Raw genomic sequence first — 24,610 nt, 5'->3', positions numbered from 1 at the left:
ACCGTTAAAAACAACTTTGACAGCAATCAATGATTTCTGTATGCTAGCTATGCTAACCAGCTTATACAAAGGGGAGTTAGCATTTAGCAGTCATTTCTTCTAAACCTGAAAATGGACCACTTCTACATGTAATGGAGCGAATTTGTGTGCCTGTTACACTACATAAATAATGACGGATTTGACTAATATCCACTTTGCGAGAACAGATTTGTTGAATGTGCGCCAATCTGGTCATTGAACATCAGTGTTCCATTGACTCCTTTACCGCATCTATGAATAGCCTAATTGTCACAGGCGTGCTTGCTAGCTCAGAGGCTGTATGGATTTCTGTGATTGCTGAATGACAATCCTGGACACTTTGTTTCAGATTGGGATTAGATTTTGGAGTTCATTACGCATACACATTCCTGATTGGCTCTTTATATTAGATTGGGATTCCACTCAGAAGCTCATTACACACACACTCTCCTGATTGGCTCCATTGTGTGTATGACGGTCATTACCATTGCTGGTGCGCTGTTTTATCGTTAGCATTTCAGACAGTCCAGACAGTCTGGCTTTTTTCATGGCAGACGTCGCACGCGGACAGCCTGACAAACTAGAGGAACAGATGAGAAAATAGTTACACACAAATAGTACATATTTTATTCAGACACACACGCACAACCTGACTGGATAGGTGAAAGCATTGTCTCCACGACATAGCTTTCACAAAGCCTGTAATGTCAGAACAGTGAATACATCAGGGAAGGGAAAAAAGAGAGGATGCATTAAGGAATATTGATTCAGGACCCAGACCCACCTCCGGTGCGTGAGGAAGCTCCCACTGACGTGGCCTGAGCCGTCACAGCCTGGGGTGGGACAGGACATTCCGTCTGTCTTCCCAGCCTTCCATGTGAACTGGGAGCCGTTCATGTAGCCGTCCTTCTGCCGCTTGGCAGCTAGGGGGCAGCCCGACGCGCTGCGGTGAGACGCGTACTTCCCCGTCACGTGACCCTGACCATCACAGCCTGGGACCGGACACCTGTTGATGGCAGAGGGATGCTGTGGTTATTCTAATAACCAGAGCCTAGAGTTTTTCCTGATCAGGATAAATTGTCAGGAAGAATTGTGTAATTACATAGTTATTGCAATGCCATATGGTCTATGTAAATGTAAAGTTGGACACATGTAGTTTCATGGGTGCCTAAATTTATTGAAATATTATTACAGAATAGAATGCAGTTTGCTCCGAGTACCAGTATGCATAATGGGATAATACATACAGTTGAAGTCGGAAGTTTACATACACTTATATTGGAATCAATTTAACTCTTTTTTCAACCACTCCACAAATGTCTTGTAACAAACTATAGTTTTGGCAAGTCGGTTAGGACATCTACTTTGTGCATGACACAAGTAATCTTTCCAACAATTGTTAATAGACATATTATTTCACTTATAATTCACTGTATCACAATTCCAGTGGGTCAGAAGTTTACATACACTAAGTTGACTGTGCCTTTAAACAGCTTGGAAAATTCCAGAAAATTATGTTATGGCTTTAGAAGCTTCTGATAGGCTAATTGACATCATTTGAGTCAATTGGAGGTGTACCTGTGGATATATTTCAAGGCCAACCTTCAAGCTCAGTGCCTCTTTGCTTGACATCATGGGAAAATCAAAAGAAATCAGCCAAGACCTCAGAAAACAAATTGGAGACCTCCACAAGTCTAGTTCATCCTTGGAAGAAATTCCCAAAACGCCTGAAGGTACCACATTAATCTGTACAAACAATAGTATGCAAGTATAAACACCATGGGACCACGCAGCCGTCATACCGCTCAGGAAGGAGATGCGTTCTGTCTCCTAGAGATGAACATACATTCCTGCGAAAAGTGCAAAACAATCCCAGAACAACAGCAAAGGACCTTGTGAAGATGCTGGAGGAAACAGGTAAATATAAAAAATATCAATTTCTGTCACGACTTCCACCGAAGTCGTTTCTTCTCCTTGTTCAGGTGGCGTTCGGCGTCACCGGTCTTCTAGCCATCGTCGATCCATTTTTAATTTTCCATTTGTTTTGTCTTGTTTTCCTACACACTTGGTTTCCAGTTCCCTCATTATTTGTTGTGTATTTAACCCATGTCTGTTCCCCCCCCATGTATTTGGAATTGTTTGTTGTAAGTGCTTGTGCACAGGTTTACTGGAGCGTGTAGGGGTTTTGTACCCATTTTCTGTTGTATTTTTATGCCGTTGGTTTTTGGATTAAACTGCTCCGGCTAATACCTATTTCTGCTCTCCTGCGTCTGACTTCCCTGCCACCAGTTACACACCCCTTTACAATATCCACAGTAAAACGAGTCTTATACCGGCATAACCTGAAAGGCCGCTCAGCAAGGAAGAAGCCACTGCTCCAAAGGTGCCATAAAATAAATGCCTGTGTTTTGCAACTGTACATGGGGACAAAGATCATACTTTTTTTGGAGAAATGTCCTCTGGTCTGATGAAACAAAAATAGAACTGTTTGGCCATAAGGACCACTGTTATGTTTGGATGAAAAAGGGGGAGGCTTACAAGCCGACGAACACCATCCCGACCGTGAAGCACGGGGGTGGCAGCATCATGTTGTGGGGGTGCATTGCTGCAGGAGGGACTGGTGCACTTCACAAAATAGATGGCATCATGAGGAAAGACAATTATGTGGATATATTGAAGCAACATCTCAAGACATCAGTCAGGAAGTAAAAGTTTGGTCGCAAATGGGTCTTCCAAATGGACAATGACCCCAAGCATACTTCCAACGTTGTGGCAAAATGGCTTAAGGACAACAAAGTCAAGGCATTGGAGTGGCCATCACAAAGCCCTGACCTCAATCCTATAGAACATTTGTGGGCAGAACTGAAAAAGCTTGTGCGAGCAAGGAGGACTACAAACCTGACTCAGTTACAAAAGCTCTGTCAAGAGGAGTGGGCCAAAATTCACCCAACTTATTGTGGGAAGCTTGTACAAGGCTACCCAAAACGTTTAAAGGCAATGTTACCAAATACTAATTGAGTGTATGTAAACTTCTGACCCACTGGGAATGTGATGATAGAAATTAAAGCTGAATAAATCATTCTCTCTACTCTTTTTCTGACATTTCACATTCTAAAAATAAAGTGGTGATCCTAACTGACCTTAGACAGGGAATTTTTACTAGGATTAAATGTCAGGAATTGTGGAAAAACTGAGTTTAAATGTATTTGGCTAAGGCGTATGTAAACTTCTGACTTCAACTGTATATATAATCACTCCAACTTAAATAGAAATAAAAACACCTTAAATCTGGTCTAATCTGTCCCTATGGCAGTTTATCGCACTGACACAGATTAAAGTGAGTCAACGTTAAATCAGCAGTCAGCACTATGGCTAATCAGATGCAGTGAAGCTGCAAATGTTTCAACACATCATTTTCCCCCAATGGATTATGGTTACAACTCCCCTTGGTTTTTATTAATCTATCAATCAGGCTTATTCTACTTCCAGAAACAGTCAGAATCTCTTCCCCTTCCCTGAAATAACGCAGAAAAAAACTGGTCCAAACCGCAACACAGTTCCAAATGCTTTCAGAAAGTCCTAGAACTTTTCTCCACCAGCCAGTGCTCATTTTAGGCTGTTTTAGTGGAGATAGATGTTTCGGAAAGCGTCCCTGCCTCTTTGGGCTTGGCTGACCGTGTGAGACAGACAGACTGACGCACGGACAGGCCAGGGCGTTGGTTTCCTCTCAGCACCACAGAGAAATCAATGGGAGGATTTAGGTAGAATCCAGATCATTCTCTGTCTCAGCTAGTGGTCTCTGTATCTCTATGTGATGCCAACCCAGCAGATCCCTCTGCAGGACAGCCCTCCTTCTAAAACCATGGTAGACTGGGGGTTGCTCAGCTCTGTTTCAATCTAATCTGTTAAAATGTTGTGTAAAGAACACTAAGAGTCGGTTAAAGGCATCAAATGTCATTGGTTGAGGGCATCTAGAAAATGAGTGAGCTCTGTAGTTCCCTAAGTCTTTGAGAGGTGTTTGGGAACACTCAAACACTGGGAGACTGTGTCTCATTCATGGCAGGCTAACTCTACCTGATGGGCTCCTGGTCCTCCTTGTCCTCTTTACTGTGTGTGATCTTGATCCCACTCTTCCTGGCCCGAGGACACCCTGATAGACTGCAGAGGAAAGGCAACCACGTCAATGACAGATATTACAGACACAGAGAACTTTGTCTAGTCTACTAGCTGTGTGATGAACTACAGGTGTGTGCGTGTATTTACCTTCTGTGTGATGAACTACAGATGTGTGTGTGTATATATTTACCTTCTGTGTGATGCGTAGTTGCCAGTATTATGCCCAGAACCATCGCACCCCGGTGTCGGGCACCTGGGACAGAAAGCACAGCGAATCAGGGCCTACAATAATCAACAGGTCTTGAGGGACACACTCAAAAACACACCCATTCTGTACCACATCTATAATGTATTTCACCATAACAGTCAGTGGAGTGTATTAGCTTTGTCTGAGGTACTTAAACCTGTTTGATAAATGATACCTTTTTCACAATATATAAAAAAAAGTGTAAAGAAAATAAGACTGAAACATCTCACGCCTTACTTGAGCTCTTGTGAGTTGGTGGCCATCATACTTCGAATGCTTTTGTCAGCTAAAGGACAGCCAGAGAGACTGAAAGATACCAGGACAACGTTAGTGAGGCAAACAAGAGAGAGTACCCACCATTGAAACATGATGACAGAGACACATACTGTACAACATGGGGTACATACTGTACACACACACGCACGCGCACGCACGCATGCGCACACACACACTGACACTGACACACAGACTGGAATTGCAAGAAAGCCATGATGCGAGTGCAGAGGGGAATTTGGGTCAGTAATTAAAAAGTGTTAACTCTCTGAGTGATAGCCCGTGTAGAACACAAAGCTTTGTTTACATGCTCTGTAAGTTCATTGGCTAGATTCCTTGACACAATTATTGGGTATCTGGTAGGCCTATGTGTACCATGATGATACTGTACTTGGACTCAAAAGGTTAACTGTAATCGTACTCAAAAGGTCAACACAGAGATGTGCATTCTGGCTGCATTAGTCTGACAGCATAGTCGAAGGTAAGCTGAAAACAAGAAATCCAAGAGACTTATTCCACCAGGAGAAAATGAAGTCACACCTTCTATTTGACACGTAATCGGCAGTCACGTGACCTCTCCCGTCACACCCAGGGGTTGGGCATCTGTCACCAGAGAAATACACACAATGAAACCATGACGAGAGGAACATAAAATAAAGACATAGGAGGTTTGTTTGTGTCTTTCTTGTTGGCGGATTTGTTTTTCATTGTTTTCAGTTTAGCTTCACTGTCTGCAAAAATGGTTTGTTTTGGACCCCGTTCTAGGGCGCAGCTGCAACATGACGAGGTACTGATGTTTTATTACAATAAATCATCAACGTAAGAGAAGCATAAGAAGCCATCAATACACTGGCTGAAGAGCTGTGGATCAAATGAAAAGCTGGCAGAAATGTGCGCTGCAAATGTAGCATGCCAAGGAGAAGAGGTGGGTGGTTCCTTTGAAGCTAAGGAAAAGAACAGAGACAAAAAAGAAGGGAAAGCAAAGACAGAGGGGGTGAAAAGCAGATGGCAGCAGGGGGAGTGGAGCTGAGTGGGGTGGTGGCACACACTCCACAGGAGGCTGCTGAGGGGAGGACGGCTCATAATACCGTCCAGAACAGAGCGAATGGAATGATGTATTTGATACATTCCACTTATTCTGCTTCAGCCATTTCCATGAGCCCACGCTCCATAATTAAGGTGCCCCCAACCTCCTGTGACACACACGCACACACATATCCCATCCAGGTCAGTCTTACGTTATCAGGTCCTTCTTGCTCTCCTTGCACTGGGCGTACTTGGGCTTGGGGCTGTGCATGGTGACGTCACCAGAGTAACCTCGCTCCCCAGCAGATCCCGGAACGGGTCCAGGTCATCAGGCTAGATGATGAAGGGGATTTAGGTGAGAGAAAGAGTGGACGAGAGCGAGGGATGGGCGAGAAAGAGAGGGGGAACGAGAGAGATTGGGGCGAGAGGGTGAACAAGAGAGAGGGACGAGAGAGAGAGAGAGAGAGATAGAGAAAGAGACAGAAAAGAGGAGAGAGAGAGTGACAAAGAGAGACAAAGGGAGATACACACAGTCAGAAAGATGGCATGGACGGAGGGGGAATATGGATTGACACTGACAGCTCTGACAGACCAACTATCTGTGGAGTTGCACTGTGGGTGACAGAGGGCATGGGTAGCATGGTCCATCAGGCTACAGTTTAAAACCGTCCCTGGGCCACCAGCAGGCTAGAAGAGGGGCACAACTATCTTAGTCCAATGCTGCTCTGACATACATGTATATACACTGGGGCAAAAAAGTATTTAGTCAGCCACCAATTGTGCAAGTTCTCCCACTTAAAAAGATGAGAGAGGCCTGTAATTTTCATCATAGGCACACTTCAACTATGACAGTAAAAATGAGGCGAAAAATCCAGAAAATCACATTGTAGGATTTTTAATGAATTTAAACAATTTAAAGGCAATGCGACCAAATACTAGTTGAGTGTATGTAAACTTCTGACCCATTGGGAATGTGATGAAATCACTCCACTATAATTCTGACATTTCACATTCTTAAAATAAAGTGGTGATCCTAACTGACCCGAGACAGGGATTTTTTACTAGGATTAAATGTCAGGAATTGTGAAAAACTGAGTTTAAATGTCTTTTGCTAAGGTGTATGTAAACTTCCGACTTCAACTGTTAGATATCATTTGTTAGATATTACTGCACTGTCGGAGCTAGAAGCACAAGCATTTCGCTACACCCGCAATAACATCTGCAAAACACGTGTATGTGACCAATAACATTTGATTTGATTTGAATTGTGCAGACACCAACAAATACCAACTTAGAGCGCCAATCGGTTGGTGGCACAGTCACTGGCTCAGCGAGGAAGAATGCCTACTTCCTTGACCAGTGGTATTACTCAGACCTTCAGATTATCAGCCTCACACACACGCACACACACACACACACACACACACACACACACACACACACACACACACACACACACACACACACACACACACACACACACACACACACACACACACACACACACACACACACACACACACACACACACACACACACACACACACAGAAATAGAGAGAGAGCTGCTTTGGCACTCTCAGAGCCTTAGTAGCAGGTCTCTTTAAAACACAATGGCACTCTGCTCTCTCAATTTGCATGCAAATGGCTGCGCCTGTCTGGCGGGCTGCCAAGGTGGTGGCTGAGGAGGCTCTGTCATACCGTCAATCTGGGCTGTGGAGAGAACGCAGCACTCAGGAAGTAGAAATAATGCCGTTTACAGTACCGTTGTTGAGATCCTGGGAGCACCTAAGCCATTTGTTTAGTGTTTGCGAATCAACAGAAGAGACTCCGAATGAGGAGACTGGGAATGCTGTTGTGTATATAAGCATTCTTTGAGGATTGACGAAGTAAAGGACTTCTTACCACGACAGACTGGAAACGTCGGGACTGTCTCTTTAGACGAGAAACTCTGGAGTTTTTACGAAGTGCTGCATATTACAGGATTGGAGCTATCTATTTGCATGATTATTTACAGGATTATATGAGGAAAACCTGATAGAGAGATTCTTTGTTGTGCTCCAGGATGCTTCACTATGTTGTGCTTCCCTATGCCTATTAACCTCAACACAATGGAATCAGAGTTAGGAGTTTGGCTGAGCGTTCTAATGCTGTACTTAACAGATACCCTAGATGGCACTGTGGTGAAGTCCTAGATCGCTAGAGTCTGACTGCAGGCTGGCTTTGTCTACAGTGCAGGCAGCCAGGCGGGGCAAGACTATTGATGTAAACCATCTATTTTCCTTTGTGTACAGTAATGCCCCTAAAGACAGGCAAATATATCCAGCACATATTGAAGAGCACTGGGCTGGGTCATTTTGCAAGGTCCTCTACAGCGTAAAAACGGGCACACACGCAGGCACGCTCACATGCACACGCACGCACAAATACACCCCCACACACACTGATTCCCTGCAGTCTTTTGACGAGAAGAGCTATTTAGATTCCCTCCCAGTATTTATTTGCATAATTAATTCTGGCAAACAGCTGAGCGACACAGCCTACCTCTGTCTGCTGTATGGTGATGCTGATGGAAATGAACATACAAAGAATTAATTGTTTTCCTTGAGTACTCCTAATATGACATTCCAATCATTCAACCTGAGATCTGGGCTGGTGTTAAAAATGACCTCAACATGAGATGGGAGTCTTACACAAGAAGGAATCAACAGGAAGTCCTTGGAGACAGATGGCTTGGGTTGGACAGATGTGAAACACAGTGGGTACTGTACGGACTGCCAAATGGATGGGTGTTGTTGAAATGCAGCGGGGGACTTCTCTATGTAGGCCATTGTGAATCGTAACGTTAGATGTATGTACAGTATGCAAGCTGCTTGTTTATATGCAGGATATTTGAATGCTGCCGTGTAAAAGTTATTTGAGTATTGAGGTACTGTGGAGCTAATGTGACAGAAAGTAATTGAAAGATAGGATAGCCTCATCCCACAATCCGAGTTACAGGTTAGAGTAATGATCGGCATCATCATCTGATCATCATTAGCATCATCATCCTTCACATTTTAGTACCTCTTTGCTGTCCTCGTCGATGCATTTGATCTTGGCGTAGTCGACCGGCAGGTCCCAGCAGTCATCCCCCATGCCGTAACGCATCAGAGCCTGGCGCTGGGGAGACATAGGCTCTAGGGGGGTGAGCACCGCACTTACGCTACCCCCCAGACGCTGCTTCATACTCAGGTCTAATGTCCCATTCTCATCTACCTCTAGGTCTGGGTTCTGGAGGGAGGAAGATAGACAGGGAAAGGAGGAAAGACGGGAGGGGCAGCAGGAAGGAGAGAGGGAGGAGAAGAAAGGCAAAGCAACATTCAGCTCAAAAACCTGTTATATGTTACATAATTCTCTAAATATTTCCTTCTGGTAAAAAAAAAGGCATGGTGACTGGTGGGAGAGACAGGGTCATCAGTGGTAAAGGGCAAGGGAGCAAATGTAGTGATCCTGCACTAATCTCACCATCTTTCTCTCTCTCTCTCGCACTCTCTCTATCCCTCCCTCCCTCAGAGTGTCTGTAACCTCCACAGCCAGAGGGAGCAGATTGGGGCCTGGCTGGTTTGAGTGTGATGTGAGTGGATTTGGGCAGAGAGACTGGGCTCTGGGGTTAGAGGTTGGCGGGAGGGCAACGCTGGGCAGCTGCATAGGGACTGCTGCTAGTCAACCAAAAACACAATAAATATAAAAATGCTCCCTCCCTCTCCTACCCAGCTGAATATCCATGTTCTGCAGCTGAGGCGAGGACGACTCATAATCATGGCTGGAATGGAGTCAATGAAATGGTATCAAACACATCAAAACCTGGTTTCCAGATGGTTGATACCACTCTATTGACTCCATCCTATCCATTAATATGAGTGTTCCTCCCCTCAGCAGCCTCCGCTGATGTATTGCATCAGGTGAACATGTGCACAGTAGAATTCTGCCCTGTATTTGGAGGGGGCTGGAGGGGAGGGGTAATGTCTATTTGTCACCCTTCCCTTGCCCTCATTAAAATCCCTCACTCCAACCCCCTCCACTCCCCCTCTCATCTCCTCCCCTCCTCTCTTTTCCTCTCCGCCTCTCCAGCCAAGGCACGCCTGTTTCAACAGTGATTCCACACGACACTCCCCCTAGGCTGGAGTCTCCCTGTGTTCCAGTGGAGCAAAACCCAGGTTCCGGTTCTTTGTGACGCACATACTGTATGCTTGTATAGTCTTCTGGGCTCAGAGGTTAGGATACTGGGGTCTGCTTCCAGTGTTGGGCCAGTAACCGAAAGGTTGCTAGAAGAATTCTCAAGCTGACAATGTAAAAACCCTGAGCAAGACAGTTAACCCACTGTTCCCCGGGCGCCGAAGACTTGGATGTGGATTAAGGCAGTCCCCCGCACCTCTCTGATTCAGAGGGGTTGGGTTAAAAGCAGAAGAAACATTTCAGTTGAAGGCATTCAGTTGTACAACTGACTAGGTATCCCCCTTTCCCTTTCCAATAAAATGAGTAAAGTCCACATACAGTCGGAAGTTTACATACACTTAGGTTGGAGTCATAAAACCTCTTTTTTCAACCACTCCACAAATGTCTTGTTAACAAACGATAGTTCTGGCAAGTCGGTTAGGACATCTACTTTGTGCATGACACAAGTCATTTTTCCAACAATTGTTTACAGACAGATTATTTCACTTGTAATTCACTGTATCACAATTCCAATGGGTCAGAAGTTTACATACACTAAGTTGACTCTGCCTTTAAACAGCTTGGAAAATTCTAGAAAATGATGTCATGGCTTCAGAAGCTTTTGATAGGCTAATTGACAAAATTTGAGTCAATTGGAGGTGTACCTGTGGATGTATTTCAAGGCCTACCTTCAAACTCAGTCCCTCTTTGCTTGACATCATGGGAAAATCAAAAGAAATCAGCCAAGACCTCAGAATTTTTTTTAAAGACTTCCACAAGTCTGGTTCATCCTTGGGAGCAATTTCCAAATGCCTGAAGGTACCACGTTCATCTGTACAAACAATAGTACGCAAGTATAAACGCCATAGGACCACGCAGCAGTCATACCACTCAGGAAGGAGATGCGTTCTGTCTCCTAGAGATGAACGTACTTTGGTGTGAAAAGTGCAAATCAATCCCAGAACAGTAAAGGACCTTGTGAAGATGCTGGAGGAAATAGGTACAAAAGTATCTATATCCACAGTAAAACGAGTCCTATATTGGCATAACCTGAAAGGCCGCTCAGCAAGGAAGAAGCCACTGCTCCAAAACCACCGTAAAAAAGCCAGACTACGGTTTGCAACTGCACATGGGGACAAAGATCGTACCTTTTGGAGAAATGTCCTCTGGTCTGATGAAACAAAAATAGAACTGTTTGGCCATAATGACCATCGTTATGTTTGGAGGAAAAATGGAGAGGCTTGCAAGCTGAAGAAGACCACCGTGAAGCACGGGGGTGGCAGCAGCATGTTGTGGGGGTGCTTTGTTGCAGGAGGGACTGGTGCACTTCACAAAATAGATGGCATCATGAGGTAGAAAATTATGCGGATATATTGAAGCAACATCTCAAGACATCACTCAGGAAGTTAAAGCTTGGTCGCAAATGGGTCTTCCAAATGGACAATGACACCAAGCATACTTCCAAAGTTGTGGCAAAATGGCTTAAGGACAATAAAGTCAAGGTATTGGAGTGGCCGTCACCAAGCCCTGACCACAATCCTATAGAACATTTATGGGCAGAACTGAAAAAGCTTCTGCGAGCAAGGAGGACTACAAACCTGAATCAGTTACACCAGCTCTGTCAGGAGGAGTGGGCTAAATTTCACCCAACTTATAGTGGGAAGCTTGTACAAGGCTACCTAAAACGTTTGACCCAAGTTAAACAATTTAAAGGCAATGCTACCAAATACTAATTGAGTGTATGTAAACTTATGACCTACTGGGAATGTGATGAAAGAAATAAAAGCTGAAATAAATAATTATCTCTACTATTAGTCTGACATTTCACCTTCTTAAAACAAATGTATTTGGCTAATGTGTATGTAAACTTCTGACTTCAACTGTAGTAGCTCAAGCTAGTTTTTTTTCATGCTCTGGACAATATGTTACTGGATTCAGGATCGTTGGAGTTTGACGCTATTATGGTGACAAAACAGAATCAGCCTTTGTAGACCAAAGATAGACATCAGTGTTTCCCCTATATTAATTGAATATACATAATAAATAAATTTACTATATCGTTGCCGCCACTCCAACAAATATGGTTATGGGCATGTGGAATGGAGAGAGAGAAACTTTGAGGCAAGGCTAAAAGCTTTCAGCAGGAAAGAGAGAGAGATATTTTCATGTGGCATGGTATGTGTGTGCTTCAAATTAATGTGCATATACAGTATGTGTGTCATTGTGCGTTAACGAGCATGTTTGTTTCCTCACGGACCACATGATTGTCATCTGACCCCCAGATAGCCCCGGTCCCCTGTTGCTGGGAGGAGGTGGGGCAAGAGAGAGCGGGAGGGGTCAGTGGCTGCTTCCCCAAATTACTTCCACCAGCCTCCTCCAGCTCCAAAAATGAAACAAATTTATTCTCTCTCAGCATTCATGATTATTCCTCAGTCTCCCCCGCTTTCACTCAGAGAGATAGGAATGGACGTAAATCAGGAAAGACCGACAATGTAAGAAGAGCAATGACATGACTGGAGGTGTTCAGATGAAAGAAGGTTGAGAATCTCCCTGACGTCTCCTGTCTCTACCTTTGCCTTGGAGCCTCCTGTCTGTCTGTCTGTCTGTCTGTCTGTCTGTCTGTCTGTCTGTCTGTCTGTCTGTCTGTCTGTCTGTCTGTCTGTCTGTCTGTCTGTCTGTCTGTCTGTCTGTCTGTCTGTCTGTCTGTCTGTCTGTCTGCCTGCCTGCCTGTCTGTCTGTCTGTCTGTCTGTCTGTCTGTCTGTCTGTCTGTCTGTCTGTCTGTCTGTCTGTCTGTCTGTCTCGCCAACGAAGCAGAAATGGACAGAGAGGAAGGGAGGAAGAGAGAGGAAGTCCTGATTGGTTAAGGCTCTTCTGCCAGCTGAGTGTACTCCGCTCTACCTCACGCAGAAGGCCTCCCTATTTACCTGCTCGGCGTCTCCATGCTGATAATGCAGGGATACCGGCGCCTTATCTCCTCTTGATGACATATTGGGCTCGCGGCGTGTCGGCGGCGATCTGTCCCATCCCGCAATGCTCCCTATCTACCTCACCTGATCCCTGGAGGGAAAATATAAAGCTGTCCTGCTGAGCGCCAATCGAGAGACACAGCCGTTGATATCTCTTTAACAGAGCGCCAGTGTGCGTGGCTAAAGAGACCCTATCGTCCTCACTCATCACTGCTCACATTACCTGGCAGGACAGAGGAAGCTTGGAGCTGGGAGAGTAAGGCCTCTAGCAGTGGGATGGGAAGGTGTTTCGAGAAAATCATTCAAAGGTCTAACCAATACTATAACACTCTATGTTAGACCACAGGATGTCAAGTCAGATTTGAATACTTCCAGTTGGCCAAAAGTCAACCTACATGTCAACAACAACAACAAAAAAACCTTTAGTGTCCAACCTCTCACGTCCTTCAAATATTGTACATTACACACAATCCCATTATCTCATGTCGATTCTACATAAAATATCAGCTCTGAAGGCTTTATAAAGAGTTGGTCACTAAACAACTCCTACCCGAGAGCAGAGATCCTGGGGTTTTCCTCCCAGGCCGTGGGGCATCTCTCTGCAGCGCGTGGACAGGTTGAGGATGGCTCTGGCAGCCATGTGGGCAGCCTCCATGTCGTGGGTGTAGTCGAAGCTGCTCTTACTGCAGGTGGAGCTGGCACTGCTGCCCCCCCCTCCACCCCCTCCTCCACAGCTCAGGCTGCTACTGCTGCTGCTGGGGGCGTAGGTGCTGTTCGGGCTGCTCGCCGAGCTGGAGTTCTTACAGTAGCGCTTGACTGGAGGACACAAGCACACAGAGATAGGGGTAGTTCATCCGCAAGTATAGACAAATGCACGTATAGACAAATGCACGGCGTGGAAATAATCTTACCGTCGTTTTGTAAGTTTCTTTATTTTTGTGATGTTTTGATTCATCTGCCTGTGTGCCTACCTGTGCATGACCATTGCCTACCTGTGCATGACCATTGCCTACCTGTGCATGACCATTGCCTACCTGTGCATGACCATTGCCTACCTGTTCATGACCATTGCCTACCTGTGTATGACCATTGCCTACCTGTGTATGACCATTGCCTACCTGTGTATGACCATTGCCTGCCTGTGACCACGATTCCTGCCTCCTGCGAAGGCGAAATAAACACCTGCCGCACTCTGCGTGTGAATCTACAACTTTTTCTACCTCAGTATTCATTACAAGTTTGGCTGTGGGGGATGCATTCAACAATAAGGATTTTGGGAAGTAAAAATATTGGTGAATTTGGAAAGACTCGGCACAAAATACAATGAATCTGTGGAGAATAAAGGCTTGGAATACAGACCATTCATAAACCAAACCACAGAAGCAAGGATATTCATTATTCTACTGACACAATATTCATATTGACTACCTGAACAACAATAAAGTAGGTAACAGATAAAGCTGAAGTGCTAGGAAGATGGACTGTACCATCATATCCTTTAGGAGAAGTGTCCCTGCCTTGGAGCTTGGGTGCGATGGCCCGTTTGCCGTAGACATTGTTGCCATGGCTGCTGTCTGTGAAGCTGCTGTAGTCAAAGCTGGTCTTGGAATACTTCTCCAGCTCCTTGGCCAGGTTGGAGCGTGGCGTGCTGGTGGACACGTTGTTCTTGTAGCCGTACTGAGGGATCTCCAGCTGTTTCACAAAGCACATAGGCCTGGAAAATAAACCACGAGGGGGTGTAGGTTGGACAGAGCAGAGGCACCAAACATCACGCAGGGGAGGGGAGGGGGAAGGGAGGAGACGGGGTAGGGAAAGGGGAGGGGAACGTAGAAAAGGGAAAAGGCAAGGCAACAGTCAACTCTAGCCTAAGAGAATCCTTGGATTTAGCTTTTAGTTCTTCTAAGCTACATGTCTATGCTGTTTCTTGAAAATGTCTCACCCAAACACAACTCATAATTAAAGCCGTGCATTTTCTCTGATATTATTTTACAAAAATGTTTTTATCTAGAAACTATCAGAGCTTTAATTAGTGATGTAGTCTAATTGGATAGAAATGTTATATCTACCATTGCATATCAAAACAACTTTTGTTGAAATGATTCAGCTCTTTAAAACCCAATAAAGGCTTTCACTTCATAAACAAGAAAATGAATGTGGAGCGTTTCCTAACGATAACTGTCTGAGGGATCAAAAGATAAAGAAATCAAACAGACATAAAGACATATGAAAATCTATAATACAATAATTAAGAAAACCTTCCAACATTGACTGACTAATGCAAGCTGAGTTATAGTAAGGTAGGATATAATGTAGTGCTCCGGAATGGGGCCAATTCCATTCAAATTCAGGAAGAGTAAAATAATTTGAAATTGAATGAAACCCAACCCTGGTTAAGTATTAAATTAATATATTCAGGCTGTTGGACTCTGCATCTACCAGTGAGGTGGTCCCTATGGAAGCTGAGTGTGGTGTGGTGAGCGGTGAACAGTACCTGAGCACTCGGTCAGAGCCCTGGTTAGACTTGGAGGAGCCATCGCACCCGATGCTCTTCTCCTGGGCTTTAGCCAGCTTCTCTGCTGCAGCGATTGGACACCCCGACAGGCTGAAAGGACAACAGAGGGGGGATGAGTATGACAACCAGTAATGGAGGCGAGGCTGATCATATCTGAACCAAAATAATGGTCCCATTCAATGCATCTCTGATCACCTGTCTGTCTGCCTGCTGGTTTGCCAGCTTGTCTGTGTCTGTCTGTCTAACTGATAATCCATCTACCTACCTGCCTTTCAATGAGTTTTTGGTTAATTTCCAATATCATATATTTTCATCAAACGGTTTAAATGACAACAACGCAGTTGGTTATTATAACAGATTGCTTTTTTTGGTCGAGTGGCTTCAGAGGATAAACCAACTGCACACTTACACAGTCCTGTCCGTGCTACCCAATCCACACAAACACACTGGCCAAACAACCTCCCAAAACACACACACCAAACTACCAAAGTTAATAAAGGACATGTTATTGCAGCACAGCTGTTTGAGATACTGCCAATCAACCACATTTAACAAAGGCTCTGGTCATTGTATGTAATTTCACAAATTATTCTTTATAAATGTTGTGAAGTGTAAAAGAGGCTTCAAGTCCCAGTAGAGAGGTTACTCAGATCATGGCCCTGAACCAGCGCAGGTGGAGGGAGAGGTGTCTTCTCAAGGTGTGAGTATCAGTTAGTAGGTGTTCATTTAGGTGTTTGTGTGTGTGTGTGTGATTTGCAAGTGCGTGTGAGTGTGTTAGTGTACATGACTGTCTGATAAGTTGAGCGTGTGCATGTCTGTGTGTGTGTCTGTACCATGTGTCTATGTGTGTGAGTATGTGTGTGCATGCCTGTCTGAGTGTCAAGTGTGTGAGTGACACTGTGCTCAGCTAGAGAGAGCTCCAGTCTTCCCAGGTCTGTAGCCCTCCTGCCAGAGTGGTAGAGAGGTGCTAATGGCTGCTGATACACCCTGACTCTCACAAAATCTGCTGTGGGTGACACTCCACTCATTCTCATCCTTCTCTCTCCTTTCATTCTTTCCCGCTCTGATCTGCTCCCCTTCTCTCTCTCTCTTTCTCTCTCACCTCTCGCTCTCTAGCCGTGTGACAGGAGAGGGGAGCACACTGCTATTTCAGTTCCACTCTCAATACCAACACCCATACACACAGCTTCTCTCCCGGAAGCCTTGATCTGGGATTCTTTCATCTGAGGTGTGGATTACAGCATTTCACGCGTGACTCCAAATTTAGCCTTAGACAAGCAACCACATAATTAGGTATGGTTGTGGTAACTGAGATATCCAAAGCCAAATACTTCTGTAAGCCCCTTTTCCATCGCAATCAATAAAAATAGTGACATGTGTACAACAATATACAAACACAAAATTATTGGCAAGTAGATGATACAATTGTAAAATAAATCAATCAAACAATAAACACTTGAGCAAATAAATAGAACATAAGCAAAGTGAAAAAAATGATCATGAATGTCAAGTAAAACATTTAATAAATAAAATATATTGATAAAGAGGAAAGAAACAAGGATAAAGTAACAACCCGTCATTGGAGGGAAAGAAATAAAATCTCCAACTGAACAAAAGATGGACGTAACACAGATGATCCTGGCATTTCCCAAGATGGCTGCCAGTCCTGTTGGGCGACTCACCTTCTGTGGGAGTTTCTGTTGCTATTGACATGGCCGCGTCCCGTGCAGCCCAGTGTAGGACACTTAAGAACATTCTCATACATAGCAAGGACTTCACACAGACAGACAAACAGACATACAGGAGAGCGATAGAGAGAGATAGGGAAGGTTAGAAGCCCACACAACCAGACAGTATCATTAGTGTGTGAGAGGTTGAGCAGCTTGGCATTATCATCATCGTTATCATTAGGATCTGTGCCAGCAATTTGAGATGACCTCCTTCCTCCTCCCTATAGAGCAGTACAGTCTGAAAGGGCAGACAGTGTTTGTTATTGCCACCATACTGGTTTCACTGCCTTTTGAGATCAGTGCTGATTGAAGAAGGAGAGTATTGTGAAGAAGAAGCCATCTAAAATCCCTTTTATACACAGACCAAAATCCCACTAATTTAACATGCCTGCATTTTTATACCAGCCTTTTCATATATCTGAAAGGGGTATGGCGTAAAACACATGGGAAAATAAAAGCCACCTAAAGAGCTTGTCGTGATTCCTGCATTCTCACAGACCCTGAAACCAAAATACAGGTATTGGATCTGTGTGAATGGTTCTCTGCTTTTTTTTTGCAGGTAAATTCATGAACACTTCACTTGTTCAACACTTGTGTAAAACCTCCCTAATTTGAACTGAAAACAGCGCCCGTGGTTTAACGACACCTCCCATCCGTCCCAAATTGCCAGGCACCAACTGACATGTATAAAAGGGGAAAACCTACAAATAGGTTCGAAGTAAAGGGGCTGTTTCAAAGGGGGTCATATAAATATTGCCATATTTCTTTTTTGCAGGTAACATACCAAATCGTCTGTCTGACATGGGTATGAGAATAGTAGCCTAGGACATAGCCAGAGACATATACCAGAGGCAGCTTGAGGCATGCAGAGAGCAGAACAAGTAGCCAACGGATAATGCAACAGAAGACATGCCAGTAAATCACGGATCGTGCCAGACACATACAGTATATGTATTTTTCTATATACAGTGTATACTGTAGACTATACTCTTAGTTATCATCCACCCGTTTTAAGATGCTCCTGCCTTCGATAGCATTCACCATTAAAACAGTCAAATGGGTTCATTCAATTGGATTTAATTGATTTATTCGGATCCCCATTAGCTTTTTGCAGAAGTAGTAGCTTCCTGGGGTCCACACGAAAACATAAGACACGACAAGTAACGAAACACTGAGACACTGCTAGACAAGAGCAGTCCGTCAATTTCAAAATACAACAATATACAAACAATACAACTGAAGGAAAATATGTAGATTGTGTGCATTACAGTGTGATAGTGTGTCTGCGTGTGTGCGTGTGCGTGTGCGTGTGTTTGTTTGTGTGTCATTTTACAGTCCCTGCCATGAGATGTTTTTTTTAATAGATTTTTTTTAAGGTCATTTTACGTTTACTTGAGTAATAGGAGATGGAAGGGAGTCCCATGTGATCGGGGCTCTGTATATTACTGTTGCCGTGAATTCGTTTAGGACTGTGAAGAAACCTCTTGTGGCATGTCTTGTGGGGTATGTACGGGTGTCTGAGATGTATGTTATTTGATCATGCAGACAATCTGGAATTTTCATCGCAATAATATCTCTCATAAAAACTAGAAGAGAAGCAGTTGATCTCTCGTCAACCCTCAACTGGGAAAGACTGGAATGCAGGTTGTTGATGTTAGTTCTGTATGTACTGTTAAAGGCATGCTGCTCTGTTTTGAGCCAGCTGCAGTTTTGCTACATCATTCTTTGCTCCACTTGACCATATTAGCAGACAGTAATCAAGATGGGACAAGACCAGAGCCAGAACAACTAGTACAGTTGATTTATGTGTCAAAAGCTCAGAACATCGGGGCCTCCCGAGTGACACAGCGGTCTAAGGCACTGCATCGCAGTGATCCCAGGCTGTATCACAACTGGCCGTGATCGGGATTCCTATAGGGTGGCACGCAATTGGCCCAGCGTCATCCGGGTTAGGGGAGGGTTTGGACGTAGGGGCTTTACTTGGCTCATTGCGCTCTAGCGACTCCTTGAGTCAGGCCGGGTGCCTGCAGTCTGACCTCGGTTCAAATCAAATTTATTTGTCACATACACATGGTTAGCAGATGTTAATGCGAGTTTAGCGAAATGCTTGTGCTTCTAGTTCCGACAATGCAGTAATAACCAACAAGTAATCTAACTAACAATTCCTAAACTACTGTCTTATACACAGTGTAAGGGGATAAAGAATATGTACATAAGGATATATGAATGAGTGATGGTACAGAGCAGCATAGGCAAGATACAGTAGATGGTATCGAGTACAGTATATACATATGAGATGAGTATGTAAACAAAGTGGCACAGTTAAAGTGGCTAGTGATACATGTATTACATAAGGATGCAGTTGATGATATAGAGTACAGTATATACGTATGCATATGAGATGAATAATGTAGGGTAAGTAACATTATATAAGGTAGCATTGTTTAAAGTGGCTAGTGATATATTTACATCATTTCCCATCAGTTCCCATTATTAAAGTGGCTGGAGTTGAGTCAGTGTCAGTGTGTTGGCAGCAGCCACTCAATGTTAGTGGTGGCTGTTTAACAGTCTGATGGCCTTGAGATAGAAGCTGTTTTTCAGTCTCTCGGTCACAGCTTTGATGCACCTGTACTGACCTCGCCTTCTGGATGATAGCGGGGTGAACAGGCAGTGGCTCAGGTGGTTGATGTCCTTGATGATCTTTATGGCCTTCCTGTAACATCGGGTGGTGTAGGTGTCCTGGAGGGCAGGTAGTTTGCCCCCGGTGATGCGTTGTGCAGACCTCACTACCCTCTGGAGAGCCTTACGGTTGAGGGCGGAGCAGTTGCCGTACCAGGCGGTGATACAGCCCGCCAGGATGCTCTCGATTGTGCATCTGTAGAAGTTTGTGAGTGCTTTTGGTGACAAGCCGAATTTCTTCAGCCTCCTGAGGTTGAAGAGGCGCTGCTGCGCCTTCTTCACGATGCTGTCTGTGTGAGTGGACCAATTCAGTTTGTCTGTGATGTGTATGCCGAGGAACTTAAAACTTGCTACTCTCTCCACTACTGTTCCATCGATGTGGATAGGGGGGTGTTCCCTCTGTTGTTTCCTGAAGTCCACAATCATCTCCTTAGTTTTGTTGAAGTTGAGTGTGAGGTTATTTTCCTGACAACACACTCCGAGGGCCCTCACCTCCTCCCTGTAGGCCGTCTCGTTGTTGTTGGTAATCAAGCCTACCACTGTTGTGTCGTCCGCAAACTTGATGATTTAGTTGGAGGCGTGCGTGGCCACGCAGTCGTGGGTGAACAGGGAGTACAGGAGAGGGCTCAGAACGCACCTTTGTGGGGCCCCAGTGTTGAGGATCAGCGGGGAGGAGATGTTGTTACCTACCCTCACCACCTGGGGGCGGCCCGTCAGGAAGTCCAGTACCCAGTTGCACAGGGCGGGGTCGAGACCCAGGGTCTCGAGCTTGATGATGAGCTTGGAGGGTACTATGGTGTTGAATGCCGAGCTGTAGTCGATGAACAGCATTCTCACATAGGTATTCCTCTTGTCCAGATGGCTTAGGGCAGTGTGCAGTGTGGTTGAGATTGCATCGTCTGTGGACCTATTTGAGCGGTAAGCAAATTGGAGTGGGTCTAGGGTGTCAGGTAGGGTGGAGGTGATATGGTCCTTGACTAGTCTCTCAAAGCACTTCATGATGACGGAAGTGAGTGCTACGGGGCGGTAGTCGTTTAGCTCAGTTACCTTAGCTTTCTTGGGAACAGGAACAATGGTGGCCCTCTTGAAGCATGTGGGAACAGCAGACTGATATAGGGATTGATTGAATATGTCCGTAAACACACCAGCCAGCTGGTCTGCGCATGCTCTGAGGGCGCGGCTGGGGATGCCGTCTGGGCCTGCAGCCTTGCGAGGGTTAACACGTTTAAATGTTTTACTCACCTCGGCTGCAGTGAAGGAGAGACCGCATTTTTCCGTTGCAGGCAGTGTCAGTGGCACTGTATTGTCCTCAAAGCGGGCAAAAAAGTTATTTAGTCTGCCTGGGAGCAAGACATCCTGGTCCGTGACTGGGCTGGATTTCTTCCTGTAGTCCGTGATTGACTGTAGACCCTGCCACATGCCTCTTGTGTCTGAGCCGTTGAATTGGGATTCTACTTTGTCTCTGTACTGACGCTTAGCTTGTTTGATAGCCTTACGGAGGGAATAGCTGCATTGTTTGTATTCAGTCATGTTACCAGACACCTTGCCCTGATTGAAAGCAGTGGTTCGCGCTTTCAGTTTCACGCGAATGCTGCCATCAATCCAAGGTTTCTGGTTAGGGAATGTTTTAATCGTTGCTATGGGAACGACATCTTCAACGCACGTTCTAATGAACTCGCACACCGAATCAGCGTATTCGTCAATGTTGTTATTTGACGCAATACGAAACATGTCCCAGTCCACGTGATGGAAGCAGTCTTGGAGTGTGGAGTCAGCTTGGTCGGACCAGCGTTGGACAGACCTCAGCGTGGGAGCTTCTTTTTTAGCTTTTGTCTGTAGGCAGGTATCAGCTAAATGGAGTCGTGGTCAGCTTTTCCGAAAGGGGGCGGGGCAGGGCCTTATATGCGTCGCGGAAGTTAGAGTAACAGTGATCCAAGGTTTTTCCGCCCCTGGCTGCGCAATCGATATGCTGATAAAATTTAGGGAGTCTTGTTTTCAGATTAGCCTTGTTAAAATCCCCAACAACCGATGAATGCAGCCTCCGGATAAATGGTTTCCAGTTTGCAAAGAGTTAAATAAAGTTCGTTCAGAGCCATCGATGTGTCTGCTTGGGGGGGGATATATACGGCTGTGATTATAATCGAAGAGAATTCTCTTGGTAGATAATGCGGTCTACATTTGATTGTGAGGAATTCTAAATCAGGTGAACAGAAGGATTTGAGTTCCTGTATGTTTCTTTCATCGCACCATGCCTCGTTAGCCATAAGGCATACACCCCCACCCCTCTTCTTACCAGAAAGGTGTTTGTTTCTGTCGGCGCGATGTGTGGAGAAACCCGCTGGCTGCACCGCATCCGAGAGCGTCTCTCCAGTGAGCCATGTTTCCGTGAAGCACAGAACGTTACAGTCTCTGATGTCCCTCTGGAATGCTACCCTTGCTCGGATTTCATCAACCTTGTTGTCAAGAGACTGGACATTGGCAAGAAGAATGCTAGGAAGTGGGGCACGATGTGCCCGTCTCCATAGTCTGACCAGAAGACCGCCACGTTTCCCTCTTTTTCGGAGTCGTTTTTTTGGGTTGCTGCATGCGATCCATTCCGTTGTCTTGTTTGTAAGGCAGAACACAGGATCCGCGTCGCGAAAAACATATTCTTGGTCGTACTGATGGTGAGTCCGTTGAACGGGGTTTCCTCCGACACATTGGTGCGGCTGGCTTCCGGGTTAAGCAGGCGGGTGTTAAGATGCGCGGTTTCCTTATTTAGAATGTCAGTGAGCACACTGGCTTGGGGTTCTGACATATAGAGTGTGGAATCAGCCACATACATAGCCGTTCGAGCTTGACCAGTGGCAAATCATTGGTAAAAATAGAGCAGAGTAACAGCACAAGGCAACTGTTTGAGGGGCACCACACTTTACATATCAGATGTTAGAGAAGCTTCCATTGAAGAACACTTTCTGGGTTCTATTGGATAAGTAACTCCCCAACCATGTGATGGCAGGTGATGTAAAGCCATAAATAACAATTTATGATCAATAACACCAAAGGCTGCACTGTATCTAACAATACAGCTCCAACTATCATCTTATTTATTAAACATGTATTTTAACCAATCATCAGTCAGCTGAGTCAGTGCAGTACAAGTTGAGTGCCCTTCTCTATATTATGTCTGCTGAAGGTCAGTAGTTAACTCCATCAGCTTACTAAGAACAGGCAGCAAACTGATTAGGTGGCTTTTAGAGCCTGCAAAGGGTGTTTAACTATTTTTCGGCAGTGGGGTTACTTTAGCTTCCTTCCACCCCTATGGACACACATTCCTTTAGGCTTTGGTTAAAGATATATCAAATAGGAGTGGAAGTATAGTCTGCTCTCCCCACGGCAGCCAATTAGAGTAATGATCTGTCCACGGACGTCTCTAAGGGACCCCGGTTGAGAACCATCAGAGGGGAGGGGGGTGAGGAGAGGGGCCAGAAAGACGCCCTGCTGTATGGGTTAAAACTGTTCTTTGCGTCAGCTTCATCATTATCACCCCCTTACACTCTGACCCTCGTCATCCTCACTCTCTGGCATACTAATTCGAGCTCAGAAGAGCTAATTGGGCAAGTCCCTCCACCTCAACACGCCGAGAGCCAATACATTATGTTAGATTATATCACTACTTTCCCTGACCATGACAAAGAAACAGTTATAATGACTGGAAATGGTTGGATTTGCCTGTCCTCATTCACTGTATGCTTAGAGCATCGTGGAACATTTCACAAAAACAAAGCAGTGATTCCTGAAAAGTGTATGCTACAGAGGTATTGTGTTTTGTACTCTCATTCATAGGTACATCACTTTCAGGAACAAAAACAAAGATCTGTTATGAGCGGCTTAAATATTTGACATTCGACACTGAGCAAACACGAACTTGAACTTGTAACGTCGCTTCATTTTAATATCCTAGATTTCCCTAGGAAGTGTCTTGTGCGCTGTGGGATTGCTAAATGAAGACCTTGCATTAATAATCTATTGTCCACTACACTGTAAATGTGTTAATAGACGGGCGGGCTTTTATCTCTCTCTGCCACCTCGCTGTCAGCAGGTGTGGTGTGTGTGTGTGTGTGTGTGTGTGTGTGTGTGTGTGTCTGTGTGTCGGCGTGTCTGTGTGTGTGTGTGTGTGTGTGTGTGTGTGTGTGTGTGTGTGTGTGTGTGTGTGTGTGTGTGTGTGTGTGTGTGTGTGTGTGTGTGTGTGTGTGTGTATGTGTGTGTAGAGGACATTTGGGTCTGTCTGCACTGAGAGGCTATTGACCACTGATGGACAGAGAGAAACTTTGTGGCTAGCTGCTCCATGGCGGATAATGGATTTTAAAGCAGATTTCTGTCGATACCTCACATACCTGTCTGGGTATGTGCGTGTGTGTGAGTGAGTGTGTATGTGCGTGTGTGTGTGATTTCATTACAATGACCCTTTTCTGCGTAGTCACACTGTGAGTTGCAATTACAATGAACATTATTTAATTCCAAAATGAAACATTTATGCTATTTTTCCAAAACGTCAGCTTGACCAACACAAATAAGAAATAGGAGAGGGAACACGGACGTTACCTCCAAAAGATCCTATGACAATCGATCGAAGCCTATTTTAAAACCCATTTTGGGGTTTGCACCCTCAAGGTCAAAAACTCTCCCCATCCTAAACCTCTAGGAGTACACATTTATACCTTGGTGCTATAACTAGGCTATAGCTAGGCCCAGGAGTGTTTTCCTGGTAAGGTCACAAGGTCAGGGAAAGCTGTTAGCTCTAAGCATGGTACTCAAAGCAAAGAAAGACATGTCTGATAACTGGCTACTTTATAAGGCCATGTCTT

The 24,610-nt window shown here is 44.9% G+C and overlaps 1 protein-coding gene across 1 annotated transcript in view; it reads right to left on the bottom strand.

The window, feature by feature from the left end:
* The window catches only part of LOC135526018 (myelin transcription factor 1-like protein), a 157,363-nt gene that overhangs the window by 7,626 nt on the left and 125,127 nt on the right, over positions 1-24,610 (bottom strand). Inside the window, 12 exon segments of the mRNA XM_064954039.1 lie at positions 504-598; positions 803-1,024; positions 4,093-4,176; positions 4,325-4,387; positions 4,619-4,687; positions 5,893-5,980; positions 5,983-6,013; positions 8,745-8,951; positions 13,393-13,658; positions 14,330-14,556; positions 15,334-15,444; positions 17,037-17,127. Coding sequence (XP_064810111.1) covers positions 504-598; positions 803-1,024; positions 4,093-4,176; positions 4,325-4,387; positions 4,619-4,687; positions 5,893-5,980; positions 5,983-6,013; positions 8,745-8,951; positions 13,393-13,658; positions 14,330-14,556; positions 15,334-15,444; positions 17,037-17,127 — 1,554 coding nt within the window.

Source organism: Oncorhynchus masou, chromosome 32, assembly GCF_036934945.1.
Source record: "Oncorhynchus masou masou isolate Uvic2021 chromosome 32, UVic_Omas_1.1, whole genome shotgun sequence".
In the NCBI taxonomy this organism is placed as follows: Eukaryota; Metazoa; Chordata; class Actinopteri; order Salmoniformes; family Salmonidae; genus Oncorhynchus; species Oncorhynchus masou.
This window is presented reverse-complemented; position numbering and strand designations above follow the sequence as displayed.